The 20,439-nt window shown below is 40.3% G+C and overlaps 1 protein-coding gene across 1 annotated transcript in view; it reads left to right on the top strand.

Moving 5' to 3' along the window:
* The window catches only part of POLQ (DNA polymerase theta), a 106,302-nt gene that overhangs the window by 29,393 nt on the left and 56,470 nt on the right, over window positions 1-20,439 (top strand). The window contains exons 10-14 of the mRNA XM_025376375.1: window positions 3,848-3,990; window positions 5,242-5,446; window positions 5,778-5,920; window positions 16,776-16,969; window positions 19,400-19,524. Coding sequence (XP_025232160.1) covers window positions 3,848-3,990; window positions 5,242-5,446; window positions 5,778-5,920; window positions 16,776-16,969; window positions 19,400-19,524 — 810 coding nt within the window. The remainder of the gene's footprint in view (window positions 1-3,847; window positions 3,991-5,241; window positions 5,447-5,777; window positions 5,921-16,775; window positions 16,970-19,399; window positions 19,525-20,439) is intronic.

Below are 20,439 nucleotides of genomic sequence, written 5' to 3'. Positions count from 1 at the left end.
AGCTGTTTTGTAGCCATTGCAAAAGCCAGGTGTTATATTCATGTGATTTTTAAAAATTGGATATTGACAAATTATAACTGTATATATTTATGAGGCACACAGTGATGCTATCTGTATACAATGCAAAATGATGGAATTAAGCCAATTAACATATCACCCCCAAATACTTATCATTTATTCTTCCTGTCTAACTGAAACGTTGTACTCTTTGACCATCTTCTCATCCCTCCAACTCCCTAATCTCTCTCTCTTCTGCTTGATTTAAGCCTGCTGCTAAAGCTTTCATTGCATTTTTCAGTTCAGTCATTGTATTCTTCATTTCTAAGATTTCTCTTTCTTTTTTATTGTTTCTATTTCTTTGTCAAACTTCTTGTTTTGTTTGTATATTGTTTTCCAAATTTTATTTGACTTTTTATCCATATATCTTTGTAGTTCGTTGGACTTTCTTAGGAGAATTATTCTAGATTCTTTCTCATTTCACAGATCTTCATTTCTTTAGGGTTCATTGTTGGAACTTTGTTAGTTTCTTTTGAAGGTATCTTGGCTTCCTGGTTCTTTGTAATCTGTGTTCTTGTGTTGGTATCTGCACATTTGAGGAGACAGCTATCTCTGGCTTTTATAGGTGTTCTTTGACAGGGATAGAACTTCAGTTGTCTAGCCTTTGATTCTGAATAGGCCAACTGATAGCAGCCCTGAGCAGGCAAAGCTTGCTTTTGGCTTCTCTAGATAGTTGGGCTGCTGCCTTTGCTCTGAGTTTGGGTGGGACTGCTGGCTGGGTTCTGTATCAGGTGAACCCACTAGCTGAGCTCTACAATCAGACAGAGTTGCTCATTTGGCACTGCAGTCACCTCTTGGCTGGGCCTCAGAGTGTATTCCTTGGCCAGGTGGTACCCCTATTTGAGATCTGCACTTGGACAGTGTTGCAGGCTGGGCCCCGAGGTTAGGTGGAGTTGCTATTCTGGACCAGTGGACCAGCTGCTATGCTCAGTGGAAATGCATGATTGAGCATGGTGGCTCATGCCTGTATCCCAGTGACTTGGGAGGCTGAGATGGGAGGATCGCTTGAGCCCAGGAGTTTGAGGCTTCAGTGAGTTATGATCATGCCACTGCACTCCAGTGCGAGCGACAGAGATCCCCCCTTTAAAAATAAAATAAAATAAGTGCATATCTGAGGTTTGCCTCCCTGCCTAGGTGGGGACTTGGAATGGGCTTTGAGACTGAACTGAGGGCTGTTTAAACTTCCACCCGTATGGCAGAACTAGTCCCTGCACTTTGCAAAAATACACTATGATAGGCATCTTCCACCTGGGGCAGGTCCTTGAGGCTGAGCTGAGCACTGTTTAAAACCCCAGGTTTGGCAGAACTAGCCCCTGCTCCTTTCCAAAATGCACTGTGATGGTCATCTCCCTTCCTGGGCAGGGTCCTCATGAGGTTTGACGCTGGGCCTGGAGGCTGGCCATCTAAAGATTCAAGCCAGGTAGAATTTCCTACCACATCTGGAAGTGATCAGTTTGGCTTTGTGGTGGGCTACACTGTTAGCTGGTACCTCTGATTGGCACCACCACTGGCAGGTACACAGAGCTACCACCAAGATCTGCATGCCGGTTGCCATGAGCTCTGCCTCCTTGCTTTGCTTCTGCCTGACCCCAGGTGATCTAGCTGTGCTGTTACCCAGCATGTTCTCTGTGAGGTGAGACTAGAGTTGGCTTCTTGGGAAGCCTCTTGAAATGCTAGGGAAGCTATATGTTCTCTGGTTCTCTTTTCCCAATGTAGAAGCTATGAGCCCTGGGGATTCCTTTCTGTGTGGTACTATGTTGACTTAGGGGAGTGCAAGGGGTGATGAGGTCAAAGTGAGATAGTTTCTCATACTAGATCTTGCAATTTTTATTCGGTTTTGTGGTCCATGTATAAGTTTCAGACTTTTTCCCAAGTTTTGGGTTTTTTTTTTTTTTTTTTGGTTATTGTTGTTTGTTTTTTTTTAGACATGGAATTTTGCTCTTGTTGCCCAGGCTGCAGTGCAATGGTGCAATCTCAGTTCACTGCAATCTCCATCTCCTGGGTTCAAGCAATTTTACTGCCTCAGCCTCTCAAGTAGCTGAGATTATAGGAATGTGCCATCATGTCCGGCTAATTTTGCATTTTTTAGTAGAGATAGGGTTTCACCATGTTGGTTAGGCTGGTCTTGAACTGCTGACCTCAGGTGATCCGCCCACCTTGGCCTCCCATAGTGCTGGGATTATAGGCATGAGCCACCACGCCTGGCCCCCCCGCTTTTTTTTTTTGAGGTGAAGTTTCACTCTTGTTGCCCAGGCTGGAGTGCAGTGGTGCAATCTTGGCTCACTGCAACCTCTACCTCAAGGGCTCAAGTGATTCTCCTGCCTCAGCCTTCCAGGTAGCTGAGATTACAGGAATGGGCCATCACGCCTGGCTAATTTTGTATTTTTAGTAGCGATGGGGTTTCACCATGTTGGTTAGGCTGGCTGTTTTGTTTTTTTACCATGTTGGTTGCCTGGCTGTTTTGTTTTTTTAATGGTGCCTATCTTTATAATCATTTCTGGGATAAATAGCCAGTGATCATCGAGTTTATAATCCCTTTACTTTATCCTATTTTGATTCTCAGTTTGGCAGGTGGGAAGGATAATCTGTACCTTCTCTTTGCCAGGGGTGGTAAGGATATTCCAGCATTGTGCCAGTTTTATTTTTATTAAGAAAAAAAAAGTATTCTTCATTTGTGTTTTTGAACCTCTTACCTGTTTTCTTTCCCACAGTATTGGATTCATTTTTGAAGAAAAATTATGATTCTCTCTAGTCATAATTGTTGCAATGATAGTTTGTTCAAATCGTATAGTTGTATACAGCTTTAACATATAAGTGCTCTCATGTATTTTTGTTCATTTGGTTGTCACAATAAAGCATTTAGATTAGTAAATGTTGTAATATTTCCTAATTTTGGGTATCTACAAGTATTTTGGGTATCTACAAGTATTTTTGAATTTATTTTATCATATAACTGGTAACAATTTACATTTGCATTTTACTTTATAGGTTTGAAAGTACCTCTATTAATTACTTCATTATTCAATAATAATGGTTAATCCTGTAGGGGAAGAAAAAGACTTTTCCTTTACTTTCTTGGGTTCTGCAGTTGGGACCTGCTGATTACATTAACAGACAGATTAACAGGAGACAAGGCATTTAAACTTTATTTGATGCTAATCTTTTAATTTTTATGTACATGGAAGCCTTTATAGAAAAGGATTGAAGACCTGAGAAACTGTTAAACCTGGGGTCTTATATAACATTTTAACAATGGACAGTAAATTGTGGAGAAGTGACAAGAAAAAGGAAAAGGTATCTGGGCTTTTAGGGGCAACAAATAGTGAGAAGGTAAATATGTGGGGGAAACTGATGGAAGATAGAAGTTATTTTAGTAGGTAGAGTTTGTTTGTGCAGACGCATCTCAGTGCTGATCTGTCTCCAGTGATAAGTAAGGGTTGTTGTGTTGTATGGGAGAGGGGAGGGAAAACATCATCACAAAGGGAAAAATTTATTCTTGCTTTTAGGCAGGTAGGGAGAGGACAGAGGACAAAGAGTTCTTTCTGTGTTTGCTGCCTCCCAAAGGCCTTCAGCTCAAAATAATCCTTATGCCAAAGTGGCATAGTTTGGAGTAGCATATTCTGATCCCCTTGTGTCCAGAGTTCAAAAAAATAGCCATAATTTTATTACCATATCAACCACTATCATCTCTTGTCTCCTTTTAAGCAAAGTAAATCAACTTAAAATCTCTTTAGCAGATATCTTATGGAACTATATTGGGATTTTGCAAATGCATATCTTTTGGTTATAGGCGAGAGTATCTTAATTTGTAAGAACTCTGAGAAATCAAAAGGGATAGCTCTCCTTCAGGGTTCTCTAAAGCCTGTTCGCAGCTGTCTGCAAAGACGAGAAGGAGAAGAAGTAACTGCCAGCATGATACGAGCTATTCTGGAGGTAAGAGAGAGTTTGCTAAATTACCATTTGCTCTTTTATGCCTAAATTAAAGTGGTAAAATATTAGTATATGAAACTCTTAGGTTTATTTCTTTTTTAAATTTATTTTTGGGACAGAGTCTCACTCTGTCACCCAGGCTGGAGTGCAATGGCATGATCTCAGCTCACTGCAACCTCCGCCTCCTGGGTTCAAGAAATTCTCCTGCCCCAGCCTCCCAAGTAGCTGGGATTACAGGCACACACCACCATCCCCGGCTAATTTTTGTACTTTTAATAGAGACGGGATTTCACCATGTTGCCCAGGCTGGTCTTGAACCAGCCTTCAGGTGATCTGCCCACCTTGGCCTCCCAAAGTGCTGGGATTACAGGTGTGAGCCACTGTGCCTGGTGTTTATGTTTTTTTTTTTTTTTTTTTTCAGATGGAGTCTCGCTCTGTTGTCAGGCTGGAGTGCAGTGGTGCCATCTCAGCTCACTGCAACCTCTGGCTCCTGGGTTCAAAGGATTCTCGTGCCTCAGCCTCCTGAGTAGCTGGGACTACAGGTGCCTGCCACCACACCCAGCTAATTTTTGTATTTTTAGTAGAGGCGGGGTTTCGCCATGTTGGCCAGGATGGTCTCAATCTCCTGACCTTCTGATCTGCCCACCTTGGCCTCCCAAAGTGCTGGGATTACAGGCGTGAGCCACCATGCCTGGCCCATTTGTTTTTCTTTTTAAGAAAATATTTTATCTACTTTAAGGAGAACTTTTCTGTTGTCATCAGGTGTTATCAACAGTTACAGTGAGTGGTGATGAGAAAGTTAATAAAGAATCTCTACATTAAGATTCTAAGAACATTTTAAAAAATGAGAATGAAATAGCTTTCTTTATTTTATATTCAGAGGGCTTGCATGTTTTGTTTTATTTATTTATTTATTTCTTTGAGATGGAGTCTCACTCTGTCTCCCAGGCTGGAGTGCAGTGGTGCGATCTCCGCTCACTGCAAGCTCCGCCTCCCGGGTTCACGCCATTCTCCTGCCTCAGCCTCCCAAGTTGCTGGGACTACAGGCGCCCACCACCACGCCTGGCTAATTTTTTGTATTTTTAGTAGAGACAGGGTTTCACCATGTTAACCAGGATGGTCTGGATCTCCTGACCTCGTGATCTGCCCACCTTGGCCTCCCAAAGTGTTGGGATTACAGGCGTGAGCCACCGCTCCTGGTGGCTTGCTTGTTTTATTAAAAAGTTACAGAAATTTTCAAATATCTTCTTTCAGATAATAGTTGGTGGAGTGGCAAGTACATCACAAGATATGCATAGTTATGCTGCCTGCACATTTTTGGCTGCAAGTATGAAAGAAGGGAAGCAAGGAATTCAGAGAAATCAAGAGTCTGTTCAGCTTGGAGCAATTGAGGCCTGCGTGATGTGGCTGCTAGAAAATGAATTCATCCAGAGTACAGAAGCCAGTGATGGAACAGAAGGTAAGTGTGACTTCTCAGTTGCAGTTTACTCACTTTTTCATCTTCAGTGAGGGTGTATGACCGCTCAGTAAATGGAAATTGTCTTTTCATGTAGTATAAAAGGAACTTGATATTTTGAGCAGCGTATCAACTCATTTTTAGTAAATCAGTATTGTATTTAGCAACTTCAGACCATTATTATAGAGCCTGCTCATACATTTTCATGCGCTGGATAAGGTACTATTTGTAAAATTTATCAGCCGGGAGGGTTAGCTTTGGAATACAGAAAGATAGTATTTTGTTTTATTTTGAGTGTTTGTTCCTCTGTTTCCTCACCCTAACCCCAAACCAGGAAAGGTGTATCATCCAACACATCTTGGTTCGGCTACTCTTTCTTCTTCACTTTCTCCAGCTGATACTTTAGATATTTTTGCTGACCTGCAAAGAGCAATGAAGGGCTTTGTTTTAGAGAATGATCTTCATATTCTCTATCTGGTAAGTTCTGTTTTAACGATTATATTTGTGAAAATAGGGAGAAAAAATAGATATATAATTCTGAACATCAATGATACCCTGACAGAACATCTTGTCTGTTTTCCATGCATAGGTTAGTACTGGTGAGCATAGAGAAAAGGTAAGAAGAGAATTGTTTTAAAGTAATAATCTAAATGTTCTAGTTACTTTTAAATTTATTTTCTCCAGCCTCCTTTCAAAAAATATTTGAGTTGGTTTATAAAAAATATATATTTTACAATGTATAAAAGAATAGCAAAGGAAAATGTAATATCAGAAAATTAAAGATAAGATCATGATGTAAAACTCAAGCAAAGGTCAGTACACAAATATGCATGCCATTAAGTCATGTCCAATGCTGTTGTCAACTTTGATTCTGGGTTTTCTAGCAACTAAAAGAAGGAGGGAAGCTTGATTAGTGTTAATATTCATAAGATAAAAGACAAACCAAGTTTAGGAAAAACATTGCATTTCCCTGCCTAAGAGAAATTTAGTCCTAAAAGGATACTTTGAACTTAACATCGTTGATAAAAATCTCTATAATAAATGCCATAAAGAATTTTAAAAGTTTGTTTATATTAGACAGTGCTCTGTGAATATTGTTTTGTATAACAAAGATATTAATAAGAATTGGATAGTGTTGGAGGTCATATTCTCTGGCAAGAACGTGATCAGAAAGAATTAATTTTGTCAGTTAAGAGCAGATGCATGCATTTTGATAAGCAAGTGATGGGGGAGGTGAGTAAAATTGAAAGTCTCATTAGAATGAAGGGGGCTGATCAGGAAATGTGTTTCAATAAAAAACACTATGTAGTGAGCAGAGCGGAAATATCTAGACGGTGCCAATTTTCTTTTCTTACAAACTCGCATAATGCATGATAGGTTCAAAGGTCTGTGCCCAAGAATGTGACTGGGAGGAATCTCAAAGCAGGTTTCACCGGTCATCTATCATGGCCTTAAAAATAAGTCTCATTTATTATACAGTGGCTAAGATTGTGGGCTTTAGGGTCAGACTGCCTTAGTTCAACTTTTGGCCTCATCACTTAGTAATCGTACAACCTTGGGTAAGTACTTAACCTCTCTTAAGATTTCATTTCCTCATTTGTAAAATGGAGATAATAATTCCCACCTCAGGGCTGATAGTCTTTGATGAATATTTGGTATCTGAATAAATATTTAATAACATTATCTATTATTTCTAGTAAATTCTCCCATAAACATTATGTAAGTCATTTGCCAAATTACCTAACTATTCCTACTCCTGTTCCCTCTCTAAAATATGAAGACTATTGGCAGTGTTATTATGCTGAATGTTTGTGGTTAGTGGTCTTGTGTACTTCTCTCACCATTCGAGTTGCATGCCCTTCAAGAGTTAGTTGTGTTCCCAAACTTGTTCATGTCAGTTTGCTTCTGAGAAAATTAGGCTGAGGCAGAAGGATCACCCGAGGCCAGGAATTTGAGACCAGCATGGGCAACAGAGCAAGAATCTATTACTACCAAAAAAAAAAAAAAAAAAAATTAAAGATTAGTTGTGTGTGGTGGTGCATGCTGGTAATTCCAGCTACTTACAAGGCTGAGACAGGAGAATCACTTGAACCCAGGAGTTCTAGGTTATAGTGAGCTATGATCGCACCACCATGCTCCAGCCTTGGTGACAGCAAGAAACCTCGTCTCTTAAAAACAAACAAAAAAATATAAGTGAGATAACTGAAAGGTCTGAGAAAAAGTTACAGGAATTTAGACGGGAAAAACCAAAAGGACACTGCTCAAAGTTTATTTTGCAATGATCTTTAATTTCTAATTTTTTTTTTTTTTTTTTTTTTTTAGTAGAATCTCACTCTGTTGCCCAGGCTGGAGTGCAGTGGCACAGTCTTGGCTCATTGCAACCTCTGCCTCCCAGGTTCAAGCGATTCTTGTGCCTTAGCCTCCTGAGTAGCTGGGACTACAGGTGCATGCCACCACACCTGGCTAATTTTTGTATTTTTAGTAGAGACAGGGTTTTACCTTGTTGGCCAGGCTGGTCTTGAAGTCCTGACCTCAAGTGATCCACCGTCCTCGCCCTCCCAAAGTGCTGGGATTACAAGTGTGAGCCGTCGCACCCGGCCAGCAATTATCTTTAATTTCTAACTTCACGTTATAGAACAAAAACTGGATTTCTTAAACAATGTATTGTGGTTATGGTTTAAGAAAGCCATGGTAAATTCTAATCAACAGACTCGTGCTCAAAAGGCCTTGACCCCTAGCTCAAAGCACTGGCAATTAAAATACGTTTGTTTTAAGTTAGACAAAACATTTAGTATTTGCATGTACTATTTTATATTTTGAATATATAAAATATTTCTGTGATTCAAAAGTCAGAACTATATAAACAAGAATAGTCAGAGAAGTCTGACTCCTATAACCATCCCTTCCACACCTTTTCCACCCACCTTTCATAGATGACTGTTTTCATTCATTTTTTGATGTATCTCTTCTCTTTTTTAAGTTTACGAAAATTGTCATACATATTCTTCACCTTTTTTATACAGAGGGTAGCATGCTGTATACGTTATTCTATACCTTTTTTTTCTTAATAGTGTATCTTGGAAATCACTTCATATGAACTCATTTTTTAATCCTTTTTATAACTATAATTCTGTTGTGTAGGTGGATGTACTGTTGTTTAGTCTATCAGTTCCATATTGATGGACATTTGGATCGTTTTCAATATTTTGTTGTGGCAAATTATGCTGCAGTAAATAATGTGGTACACACAGTGTTTAGTTTTATGGAGGTGTATCTTTAGGAAAGACTCCCGAAAGTGCAACTGCTGGGTAAGATGTAAAACCATAAGTGATTTTGGTTTTGCAAAGTTGATCTCTGTAGAGTTTGTATCATTTTCCTGTTTTACCAGTGATATATGAGAGTAGTTGTTTTTTCACGGCCTCGCAAGTAGTGAGAATATTGTTAAGCTTTTGTATTTTTGAGTGTAGTTTTAGTTTACATTTTTTTACATTATGAGTAAATTTGAACATTTTCCCCCATTTATATAAAATATCCAGAATGGCAGTGTATAGAAACAAAAAGTACATTTAGTGCCTTAGTAGTTACCCAGGGCTGGGGGAGTGTGAGGAGGCTGGACGAAAATGGGGAGTGATTGCTAATGGGAGGATTCCCCACCTCCCTCCCCAGTGAATTGTCCATGTCTTTTGCTCATTGTTCTGTTGTGTGTGGTGTGTGTTTGTTTGTTTTTGTTTTGTTTTTAGTTTTAAAGGTTTTTTATATATTAGGGAGATTGGTGCTTTGTAGTGTAAGTAGAAGGATTTTCCTCTTGGTTTTTCACTTGTCTTTTGACTTTGCTTATTGTATGTTTTATCTGGCATTTAAAAAAAAATGCAGTTGAATTTATGAACTTTTGAATTAGTGAGAACTTTTTTTTGCTCTGAGATTATTAAGGAATTCACCCACATTTTCTTCAAGTAATTGTATAGTTGTGGTCCCCCTATTTTTTTTTTTTTTTTTTTTTTGAGATGGAGTTTTGCTCTTGTCGCCCAGGCTGGAGTGCAAGGTGCAATCTTGGCTCACCGCAACCTCCGCCTCCTAGGTTCAAGCAATTCTCTTGCCTCAACCTCCTGAGTAGCTGGGATTACAGGCATGCGCCATCATGCCTGGCTAATTTCGTATTTTTTTTTTTTAGTAGAGATGGGGTTTCTCCATGTTGGTCAGGCTGGTCTTGAACTTCCAACCTCAGGTGATCCACCTGCCTTGGCCTCCCAAAGTGCTGGGATTACAGGTGTGAGCCACTGTGCCTGGCCTCCTCCTATTTTGAGCTCTGCTTCATTTGGAGTGTATTCTAGCATATGGTTCTTCAGTTTCATGTTTTTTTCATAATGGCTATCTGTAATCTCAGCATCATTTATTAAAAAATTAATTTACGTAATGACTCAAGATGGCAACTTTTATCTTCTGTATTTCCATTTGTATTTGGGTACATTTCTAATTCCATTTGTCATTGTGTATATTTCTGTTTCACTTCTTGGTCTGACAAAAGACCAGTTTGACTGATTTTTGTGCCAGTGCCTCTGTTTTAATTAAAAACTTTCTGGTAGGGCAAGTTTCCCTTCATTGCTCTGCTTTTTCAGTGTTCATAGCTATTCTTTTTGGCTTACTGTATTAGTCCATTCTCACACTGCTGTAAAGAAATTATGGAGACTGGATAATTTATAAAGAAAAGAAGTTTAATTGGCTTATGATTCTGCAGGCTGTACAGGAAGCACAGTGGCTTCTACTTCTGGGAGGCCTCAGAAAGCTTCCAATCATGGCAGAAAGTAATGGGGAAATAGGCACATCTTATATGGCCAGAGCAAGAGAAAGAGAGTGAGAGAGAGGTGGGAGGTGCCACTCACTTTTAAACAACCAGATCTCACAAGAACTCACTGTTGCAATGACAGCACCAAGGGGGATGGTGTTAAACCATAAGAAACGGTCTTCATGATCCAATCACCTGCTACCAGGCCCCATCTCCAGCATTGAAGATTACATTTCAACATCAAATTCGGTGGGGACACATATCTAAACTATATAAATCCACCCTGCCCCTAAATCTCATGACCTTCTCATATTCCAAGATACAACCATCCCTTCCCAACAGTCCCCCAAAGTCTTAACTCATTGCATCATTAACTCAAAAGTCCAAAGTCTCATCTGAAAGAAGGCTAGTGCTTTTCACCAATGAGGCTGTGAAATAAAAAAAGCTAAGTTAGTTACTCGCAAGATGCAATGGGGGTATAGGCATTGGATAAATACTTCCATTCCAAAAGAGAGTATCTGACTTGGTTAGGTTGTATAATCCTTTTTATGTTGCTGGATTTGGTTTGCTAGTATTTTATTTGGTTTGCTAGTATTTTCGTCATAAGATACATTGACCTGTAGTTCTCTTTTCTCGTGATGTCTTTGTGTGGTTTTGGAGTAATATTAACTGCACAGTATGAGTTAGGATATATTTCTTCCTCTTCTGTTTTTTTTTTTTTTTTAAGAATTTGTTAAAGATTGCTGTTAATTGTTATTTAAATGTTTGGTGAATTTCACCAGTCAAGCCACCTGGGCCTGTGCTTTACTTTGGAGTAAATGTTTTGATGATGAATTTAATCTTTTTACTTATTATAACTATTCAGAGTTTCTGTTTTTTCTTCAATCAGTTTTGGTAGTTTGTGTATTTCCAGAAAATAGTCCACATAGATTATCTAATTTGTTGGCATTTAGTTGTCCATAGTATTCCCTTCTAATCCTTTTTATTTATGTAAGGATGATGGGGGTGGTTCCTCTTTCATTCCTGATTTTAGTAATTTGAATTGTCCTGCACCATTTCTTTTTTTTTTTTTTTTTTTTTGAGACGGAGTCTCGCTCTGTCGCCCAGGCTGGAGTGCAGTGGCTGGATCTCGGCTCACTGCAAGCTGTGCCTCCTGGGTTCACGCCATTCTCCCGCCTCAGCCTCCCGAGTAGCTGGGACTACAGGCGCCCGCCACCTCGCCCGGCTAGTTTTTTGTATTTTTTAGTAGAGATGGAGTTTCACCATGTTAGCCAGGATGGTCTCGATCTCCTGACCTCGTGATCTACCCGTCTCGGCCTCCCAAAGTGCTGGGATTACAGGCTTGAGCCACCACCCCCGGCCCATCATTTCTTGATCAGTCCAGCTAAATAGTTTTCATTTTTGTTTTCTTTTCTTTTTCTCTCTCTTTCTTTTCTTTTCTCCTTTCCTTTCCTTTCCTTCTTCTTTCTTTTTCTTTCCTTCTTTCTTTCTTTTCTTTCTTTCAGCGGATCATCTGAGGTCAGGAGTTTGAGACCAGCCTGACCAACATGGTGAAACCCTGTCTGTACTAAAAATACAAAATTACAAAATACAAAAATTAGCTGGGCGTGGTGGCACTCGCCTGCAATCCCAGCTACTTGGGAGGCTGAGGCAGAAGAATCACTTGAACCTGGGAAGCAGAGGTTGCAGTGAGCCGAGATCGCGCCATTGCACTCCAGCCTGGGTGACAGAGTGAGACTATCTCAAAATTTTTTTTTTCTGTGTGAACTTATAGTTTCTTTTGTCATTATTCCCTAAATAATACAGTTTATCAGCTATTTATCTAGTATTTATGTGGTATTAGGTATTATAATTACTCTAGATGATTACTCTGCATATGGCAGGATGTGTCTAGGTTATATATAGACACTATCATTTTATATCAGAGACTTGAGCATCCACGGATTTTGTTATCTGCAGGAGGTCCTGGAACCAGTCCCCCACAGATAATAAGAGACAGCTATACATTTTGCTATGGTTTGGTGGAGTTCTATAGATGTCTCTTAGGTCTAATTGACTTAGAGTGTTGTTTTAGTCTTCTATTTCCTTTTGATTTTCTTAGTAGTTCTATTCATTGTTGAAACTCAGGTATTGAAGTTTTCAACTACAGTCGGTATTCTCAGAGAATTTGTTCCCCTGTACCTCTTTTACGGCTCTTTTTTGAATGAAGGGATTATTTTTTAGTATAGTCATTATCGCTTAAGGACAGTGATACATTCTGAGAATTGCATCTTTGGGCAATTTTGTTCTTGTGTGAATATTACAGAGTGTACTCACACAAATTTAGATGGTATGGCCTGCTGCACACCTAGGATATATGGTATAACCTAACTGCTGCTAGGCTACAAACTTGTTTGGCATGTTACTCTACTGAATACTGTAGGCAGTTGTAATACAATGGTAAGTATTTGTGTATCTAGACATTTCTAAACATAGAAAAGGTAATGCAACATGTTAGACGTTTTGATGACTATGATGTCACTAGGCAATATTAATTTTTCAGCTCCATTATAATCTAATGGGACTACTGTCATATATGCAGTTTGTCATTGACCAAAATGTGACTATGCAGCACAAAATTGTATGACATTTTAATTTTGTACATTTTTCTCTATATTTTTTGCTCTCTTTTTTTTTTTTATGGTTACTCAAGGGATTATCAGGTACAGCTGAAAATTTATACTAACTTAATTGCAGTGAGATAAAGAAGTATTCTTAAATAACTCTATTTTGATACCTTTTTTTGTGCCATTGTTGTACTTAATGACATCATTATGTGTTGCAAACCTAACAGTATGTTGTTATACTTAGTATTTTATGTAATTCAATGTTTTTAGAGAAGCTGAGAGAAGAAAGGAGAGCAAATATACTTTACAGAGTTTGCTTCATTAACGTTCTTATTTATGATTGTGTTTTTTTCTTCATTTATTTCTATGGATTTGGGACACCATCTCTTGTCATTTCCTTAGTTCGGTACAGCTTTGCTTTCACCTGCCTCCTGTGGGCTGATACTGTCAAATATATTGTGATTTTTATATGTTATGGGCCCAACAATACAATTATATGCATATTGGCAGGGCGTGGTGGCTCATGCCTGTAATCTCAGCACTTTGGTAGGCTGAGGCGGGTGGACCACTTGAGGTCAGGAGTTCAAGACCAGCCTGGCCATCATGGTGAAGCCCCATCTTTACTAAAAATATAAAAATGAGCTGGGTGTGGTGGTGCATATCTATAATTCTAGCTACTCAGGAGGCTGAGGCACGAGAATCACTTGAACCTGGGAGGTAGAGGTTGCAGTGAGCTGAGATTGTGCCACTGCACTTTAGCCCGGGCAACAGAGTGAGACCGTGTCTCAAACAAACAAACAAACCCAATACAGTACAATTATATGCATATTGTTTTATAAGTTGCCTTTTAAATCACTCAGAAGAAAAGAGAAATATGTAATGATACTGTTTTTATATGTACCCACATAATTTCCTTTGTTGACGCTCTTTGATTTTTTTGTTTGGAATTGAAATATGGTTTTGGGTGAGTTTCTTTCAAGCTGAAGAGCTTTCCTTAGTATTTCTTTGTTTCTTCTTTTTTTTTTTGGAGACAGTCTCATTCTGTTGCCCAGGCTGGAGTACAGTGGTGCAGTCTCTGCTCACTGCAACCTCTGCCTCCCAGGTTCAAGCAATTCTCGCGCCTCAGTCTCCTGAGTCCCTGAGATTACAGGAATGCGCCACCACTTCTGGCTAATTTTTTTTTTGTATTTTTAGTAGAGACAGGGTTTTGCCATGTTGACCAGGCTAGTCTCGAACTCCTGACCTCGAGTGATCCAGCCTCCACCCCCCTGCCCACCCAGCCTCCCAAAATTCTGGGATTACAGGCGTGAGCCGCTGCGCCTGGCTAGTATTTCTGCCCAGGCTGGAGTGCAGTGGCGCGATCTCGGCTTACTGCAAGCTCCGCCTCCCGGGTTCACGCCATTCTCCTGCCTCAGCCTCCGAATAGCTGGGACTACAGGCGCGCACCACTTCTGTATTTTTAGTAGAGACTGGGTTTCACCGTGTTATCCAGGATGGTCTCGATCTCCTGACCTCGTGATCCGCCCGCCTCGGCCTCCCAAAGTGCTGGGATTACAGGCGTGAGCCACTGCGCCCGGCCTTAGTATTTCTTATAAAATGGATTTGCTAGCAAAATTTTCTCAGGTTTTGTCCAGAGTGACGGAGCCAGACCCTGTTTCAAAAGAAAAAACAATGTTTAGTTGACAGATTTTTTTTTTTCTTTGAGTGGTTTGATATGTCATCTCACTGCATTTTCTGGCCTTCTTTTTTCTGTTGAGAAGTTAGCTGTTAATCTTATCAGGTTTCTCTTATACACGATGACTTGCTGTTTTCAAGATTTTTTTTCTTTAGCTTTAATGTTTTGACTGTGATGCGTCGTTGTGTAGATGTCTTTGTATGTATCCTGCTTGGAGTTCACTGAGTGTCTTGGATATGTAGGTTAATGTTTTCCACCAAATTTGGAATACTTTCAGCCATAAATTCTTCAGATGATTTTCCTTTTCCTTTCTGTCTTCTCCTGGTACTCATTATGCATATCTCGGTACACTTAATGTTTCTCATATTCCTTTAAGGCTCTGTTCATTTTTTCTGCTTTCTCTTCTCCCTCTTTCAGATTGCATAGTCATTATTAATCTATTCATGTTTGCTGATTCTTTCTTATGCCAGCTTGGATATCTTGTTGATCTCTCTAGTAAATTATCCATTTTAGGTCCAGGTTTGGTGGCTCACACCTTTAATCCTAGCACTTTGGAAGGCCAAGGCCAAGGCAGGAGCGTTATTTGAGTTTAAGAGTTCAAGACCAACCTGGGCAACATAGTAAACCCCATTTTAGTTATTGCAGTTTTTTTTTTTTGAGACAGGTTTTTGCTCTGTTGCCCAGACAAGAGTACAGTGGCACAGTTATGGCTCACTGCAGCCTTGACCTTCTGGGCTCAAGCAATCTTCCCACCTCAGCCTCCCAAGTAGCTGGGACCAGAGGCATATGCCATCATCCCTGGCTAATTTTTGTATTTTTTTGTAGAGACAGTGTTTCACCATGTTGCTCATGCTGGTCTCGAACTCCTGAGCTCAAGTGGTCCTCTCCTTTCAGCCTCCCAAAGTGCTGGGTTTATAGGCACGAGCCACTGTGCCTGGCCAGTTATTGTACTTTTAACTCCAGAATTTTCATTTGGTTCTTTAAAAAATAATTTTCTCTTTATTGTATTCTCTACTTAATGAGACATTGGCATCGTGCCTTTTACTTCAAGCATGCCTTTTTTTTTTTTTTTTTTTTTTTAAACCATGTTTATAATGTTTGCTTTGAAGTCTTATTTCAGTAGCTGGAGCCTCTCAAAGGTATTTCTTTTTATTTCTTTTGCCTGCTTTTCCCCCTGTGTTTGAGATGCACTTTCCTATTTCTTATATGTTTCATAATTTTTGTTGAATCTTGACATTTTGGGTATATATCAATTCTGAATATTGATTCTTCCCTTCTCTCCTCTATGTTATTGATTCTTTCTTGAAAATTAGTCAGAATGCTTAAGATTCTAACTACAGTTAGAATATTGATATTAGAAGTGTCTATGATTAAAAACTTAGGTTCTGGCCAGGTGCAGTGGCTGATGCCTGTAATCCCAGCATATTGAGAGTCTGAGGCAGGAGAATTGCTTGAGGCCAGGAGTCAGAGACCAACCTGGGCAACAGAATAAAACCCAGTTTCACCAAAAAAATTAGAAAATTAGGCAGATGTGGTGTCACTCACCTTATAGCCCCAGTTACTTGGGAGGCTGAAGTGGGAGGATTGCTCGAGCACAGGAGGTTGAAGCTGCAGTGAACTGTATCCCAGCCTGGATGATAGAACAAGACCTTGTCTTAAAAAAAAAAAAAAAAAAGACTTGGGTTCTATAAAATCCAGTTTGTATGCTTAATGATCTCTTTCCATTTGTCCTGGCAGTGCATTGTTTGTGAATAAATGATGTTTCCATATAAATGAGGTATTATCGCAGTTAGACATTTTTGTAAATCCTGAGGCCTTTGTCTTTTTATTTTAAGTAATTTTATTTTATTGTAATTTTTTTTGAAATGGAGTCTTGCTCTGTTGCCCAGGCTGGAGTGCGGTAGCACAGTCATACCTTACTGCAGCCTCAAACTCCTGGGCTCAAGCGATCCTCCTGCCTTGGCCTCCTAAAACATTGGGATTACAGGCATGAACCACCACAGCTGGCCATTTTATTTATTTTATTTCATTTTTTTTAGAGACAGAGTCTCACCCAGTCAGTTGAGCTAGAGTGCAGTGGCGCAGTCATAGCTCACTGCAGCTTCAAACTTTTGGGTTCCAGCGATCTTTCCATCTCAGCCTTCTGAGTAGCTGGGACTACAGGTGCATACCATCACGCCTGGCTTTTGTCTTTAATATGAAGGTTGTGTATAATGGTTTTTTGTGATGTAATAGTTTTAGTTAATGAATAATACTTTTTTCTTTTAGGTTACACCTATGTTCGAGGATTGGACTACTATTGATTGGTATCGATTTTTCTGTTTATGGGAGAAGTTGCCAACTTCAATGAAAAGGGTGGCAGAGCTAGTGGGAGTTGAAGAGGGCTTCTTGGCCCGCTGTGTGAAAGGAAAAGTAGTAACCAGAACTGAGAGACAGCATCGACAAATGGCCATCCATAAAAGGTAAACGTCAAGGTCTCTGGGCTTTCCAGTATTTAACACAGTGTCTTGCATGTAGTAGATGCCCAGTTTATTGTAGTCACTTTCATTGTCAATAAAATCAAAATTTTGGCAGAGTATAAGATTTTTCAGTTTGGTTTTTTTTTTCATTTTCTTTTTTTTTTTTTGAGATGGAGTTTTGCTCTTGTTGCCCAGGCTGGAGTGCAATGGCACGATCTCGGCTCACCGCAACCTCCGCCTCCCGAGTTCAAGCGATTCTCCTGCCTCAGCCTGCAGAGGAACTGGGATTACAGGCATGTGCCACCATGCCTGGCTAGTTTTGTGTTTTTATGTTTTTTATTTATTTTTATTTATTTATTTTTTTGAGACGGAGTCTCGCTCTGTCGCGGCCCAGGCTGGAGCTCAGTGGCCGGATCTCAGCTCACTGCAAGCTCTGCCTCCTGAGTTTACGCCATTCTCCTGCCTCAGCCTCCCGAGTAGCTGGGACTACAGGCGCCCGCCACCTCGGCCGGCTAGTTTTTTGTATTTTTTTTAGTAGAAACAGGGTTTCACCGTGTTAGCCAGGATGGTCTCGATCTCTTGACCTCGTGATCCGCCCGTCTCGGCCTCGCAAATTGCTGGGATTACAGGCTTGAGCCACCGCGCCCGGCTAGTTTTGTGTTTTTAATAGAGACGGGGTTTCTCCATGTTTGTCAGGCTAGTCTTAAACTCCTGACCTCAGGTGATCTGCCTGCCTCCGCCTCCCAAAGTGCTGGGATTACAGGTGTGAGCCACCACGCCTGGCAAGTTTTCTGTATTTAATGAATTTATTGGTGTTTTAGTTTCTTTCTGCAGTTCACAGTTTAGTAGCCCTTATATATAAAGATCTTATATTTTAAAGTATAATATTTAATTACCTCTCTTTTGTAAAGAAGGTGTTGATCAGAAGAACCACCAACTTACTGTGACTTCACCTGGGGTTATGCTTTATATCATGCTTAGAAGTGATTCACTACCAATAGGGAAGAAGAGCTAATTAAAAGATTCAGGTGGATAAATTGATACAGGCTGTTAGCTTCTTTGAAATATAATGAAATTGGCTGGGTGCAGTGGCTCACACCTGTAATCCCAGCACTTTGGGAGGCCAAAGTGGGCAGATTGCTTGAGGTCAGGAGTTCGAGACCAGCCTAGCCAATGTGGTGAAACCCTGTCTCTACTAAAAATACAAAAATTAGCCATTTGTGGTGGTGTGCACCTGTAATCCCAGCTACTTGGGAGGCTGAGGTGGGGGAATTGCTTGAACCTGGGAGATGGAGGTTGCAGTGAGCCAAGATTGTGTCACTACACTCCAGCCTGGGCAACAGAGTGAGATTCCATCTCAAAAAAAAAAAAAAAAGAGAAATATAATGAAATGATTTTTCTTTTTTTTTTTTTTTGAGACGGAGTCTCGCTCTGTCACCCAGGCTGGAGTGCAGTGGCCGGATCTCAGCTCACTGCAAGCTCCGCCTCCCGGGTTCACGCCATTCTCCTGCCTCAGCCTCCCGAGTAGCTGGGACTATAGGCACCTGCCACCTCGCCCGGCTAAGTTTTTGTATTTTTAGTAGAGATGGGGTTTCACTGTGTTAGCCAGGATGGTGAAATGATTTTTCTTAAAAAGCAGTCTTTAGTATATTATTTATAATATGGTTAAGTATAAATTTTATAAGGATTTATATACTTGGATTACTTTTGCTACTGTTGCCTTTCAAATCAAAATTGGATGCTATATTTATATTGTCATTTTATTGGAGTAATGATTTACATGTAACTGTATATCAAGTTATCTTTTAAATTTTTGTGTCATCACATTTCTTGAACCAAGTCTCATTTCTTGATAGCAGCAATATTGAATATGGGCAACTTTTTGTTATACACACATTAGTTCTTTACTATTGTACTAATGCATGTCAAAACTTGCTTTGCAAGCATTGATCTCAATCTTTGTCCAGTAACCCTATTTTCTTTCTTTCTTTTTTTTTTTTTTGAGATGTAGTCTCACTCTGTTGCCCAGGCTGGAGTGCAGTGGCACAATCTTGGCTCACTGCAACTTCCGCCTCCCAGATTCCAGCGATTCTCCTGCCTCAGCCCCCTGAATAGCTGGGACTACAGGCATGTGCCACCATGCCCAGCTAATTTTTTGTATTTTTAGTAGAGACGGGGTTTCACTGTGTTAGTCAGGATGGTCTTGATCTCCTGACCTCGTGATCCACCCGCCTAGGCCTCCCAAAGTGCTGGGATTACAGGCTTGAGCCACCGCGCCCGGCCAGTAACCCTATTTTCTATTAAGAATCTTACCAGAATGTATTATATAAGTCCTCTGTTGCCTTTCCAGTTCTTAGTCATTTTGCAACACACATTGTATCTCCTAGTAGACGTGAATGATCTCTTACCATGCTTTTGATGATTTATTCCCAGGTTTTTCACCAGTCTTGTGCTATTAGATTTAATCAGTGAAGTTCCCTTAAGGGAAATTAATCAGAAATATGGATGCAATCGTGGACAGATTCAATCTTTGCAACAGTCAGCTGCTGTTTATGCAGGTCAGTTAAACAAAGGGTTTCATAGTTATTTAAGACGATGATTTGAAGTCGAGTTAAGATTGCTTTTTTTTCCAAATTCCATTTTATTGTAGGCCTCTTTAAAAGTGCTATAATTTTGAACAGTTCTTGTCATCATCGGAAAATTCAAAACTCTGGCTCCTCAGGGCTCAGTACCATGTTACAGAGGATTGGTAACTAGCTGAATGTCTTGGCCTCTATTCCTTAGCAACCTGCTGACTATCCTCCTTTCTGTTTTCCTTTTTCTTCTCTTTTTCCTGTTGCAAGAAGAAATGAAACAGAGTTCTCTGTGGTCTCCCCTTTCTCATTAAGGTACTGATTGCTGGGCGCGGTGACTCACGCCTGTAATCCCAGCAATTTGGGAGGCTGAGTCGGGTGGATCACGCAGTCAGGAGTTCAAGACCAGCCTGACCAAGATGGTGAAACCCCATCTCTACTGAAAATACAAAAAATTAGCCACGTGTGGTGGTGGTTGCTTGTAATTCCAGCTACTCAGGAGGCTGAGGCAGAGAATTGCTTGAACCCAGGAGGTGGAGGTTGCAGTGAGCCGAGATCACGCCACTGCACTCCAGCCTGGGCGACAGAGCAAGACTCTGTCTCAAAAAAAAAAAAAAAAGGTACTGATTAATACATATTGTTAAGGAGAAGGATGGAAGATGGAGAGGGATTTCTTTTTTTTTTTTTTTTTTTTTTTTTTTGAGACGGAGTCTCGCTCTGTCGCCCAGGCTGGAGTGCAGTGGCCAGATCTCAGCCCACTGCAAGCTCCGCCTCCCGGGTTCCCGCTATTCTCCTGCCTCAGCCTCCCGAGTAGCTGGGACCACAGGCGCCGCCACCTCGCCCGGCTAATTTTTTGTGTTTTTAGTAGAGACGGGGTTTCGCCGTGTTAGCCAGGATGGT

The sequence above is a fragment of the Theropithecus gelada genome, chromosome 2 (assembly GCF_003255815.1).
Source record: "Theropithecus gelada isolate Dixy chromosome 2, Tgel_1.0, whole genome shotgun sequence".
In the NCBI taxonomy this organism is placed as follows: Eukaryota; Metazoa; Chordata; class Mammalia; order Primates; family Cercopithecidae; genus Theropithecus; species Theropithecus gelada.
This window is presented reverse-complemented; position numbering and strand designations above follow the sequence as displayed.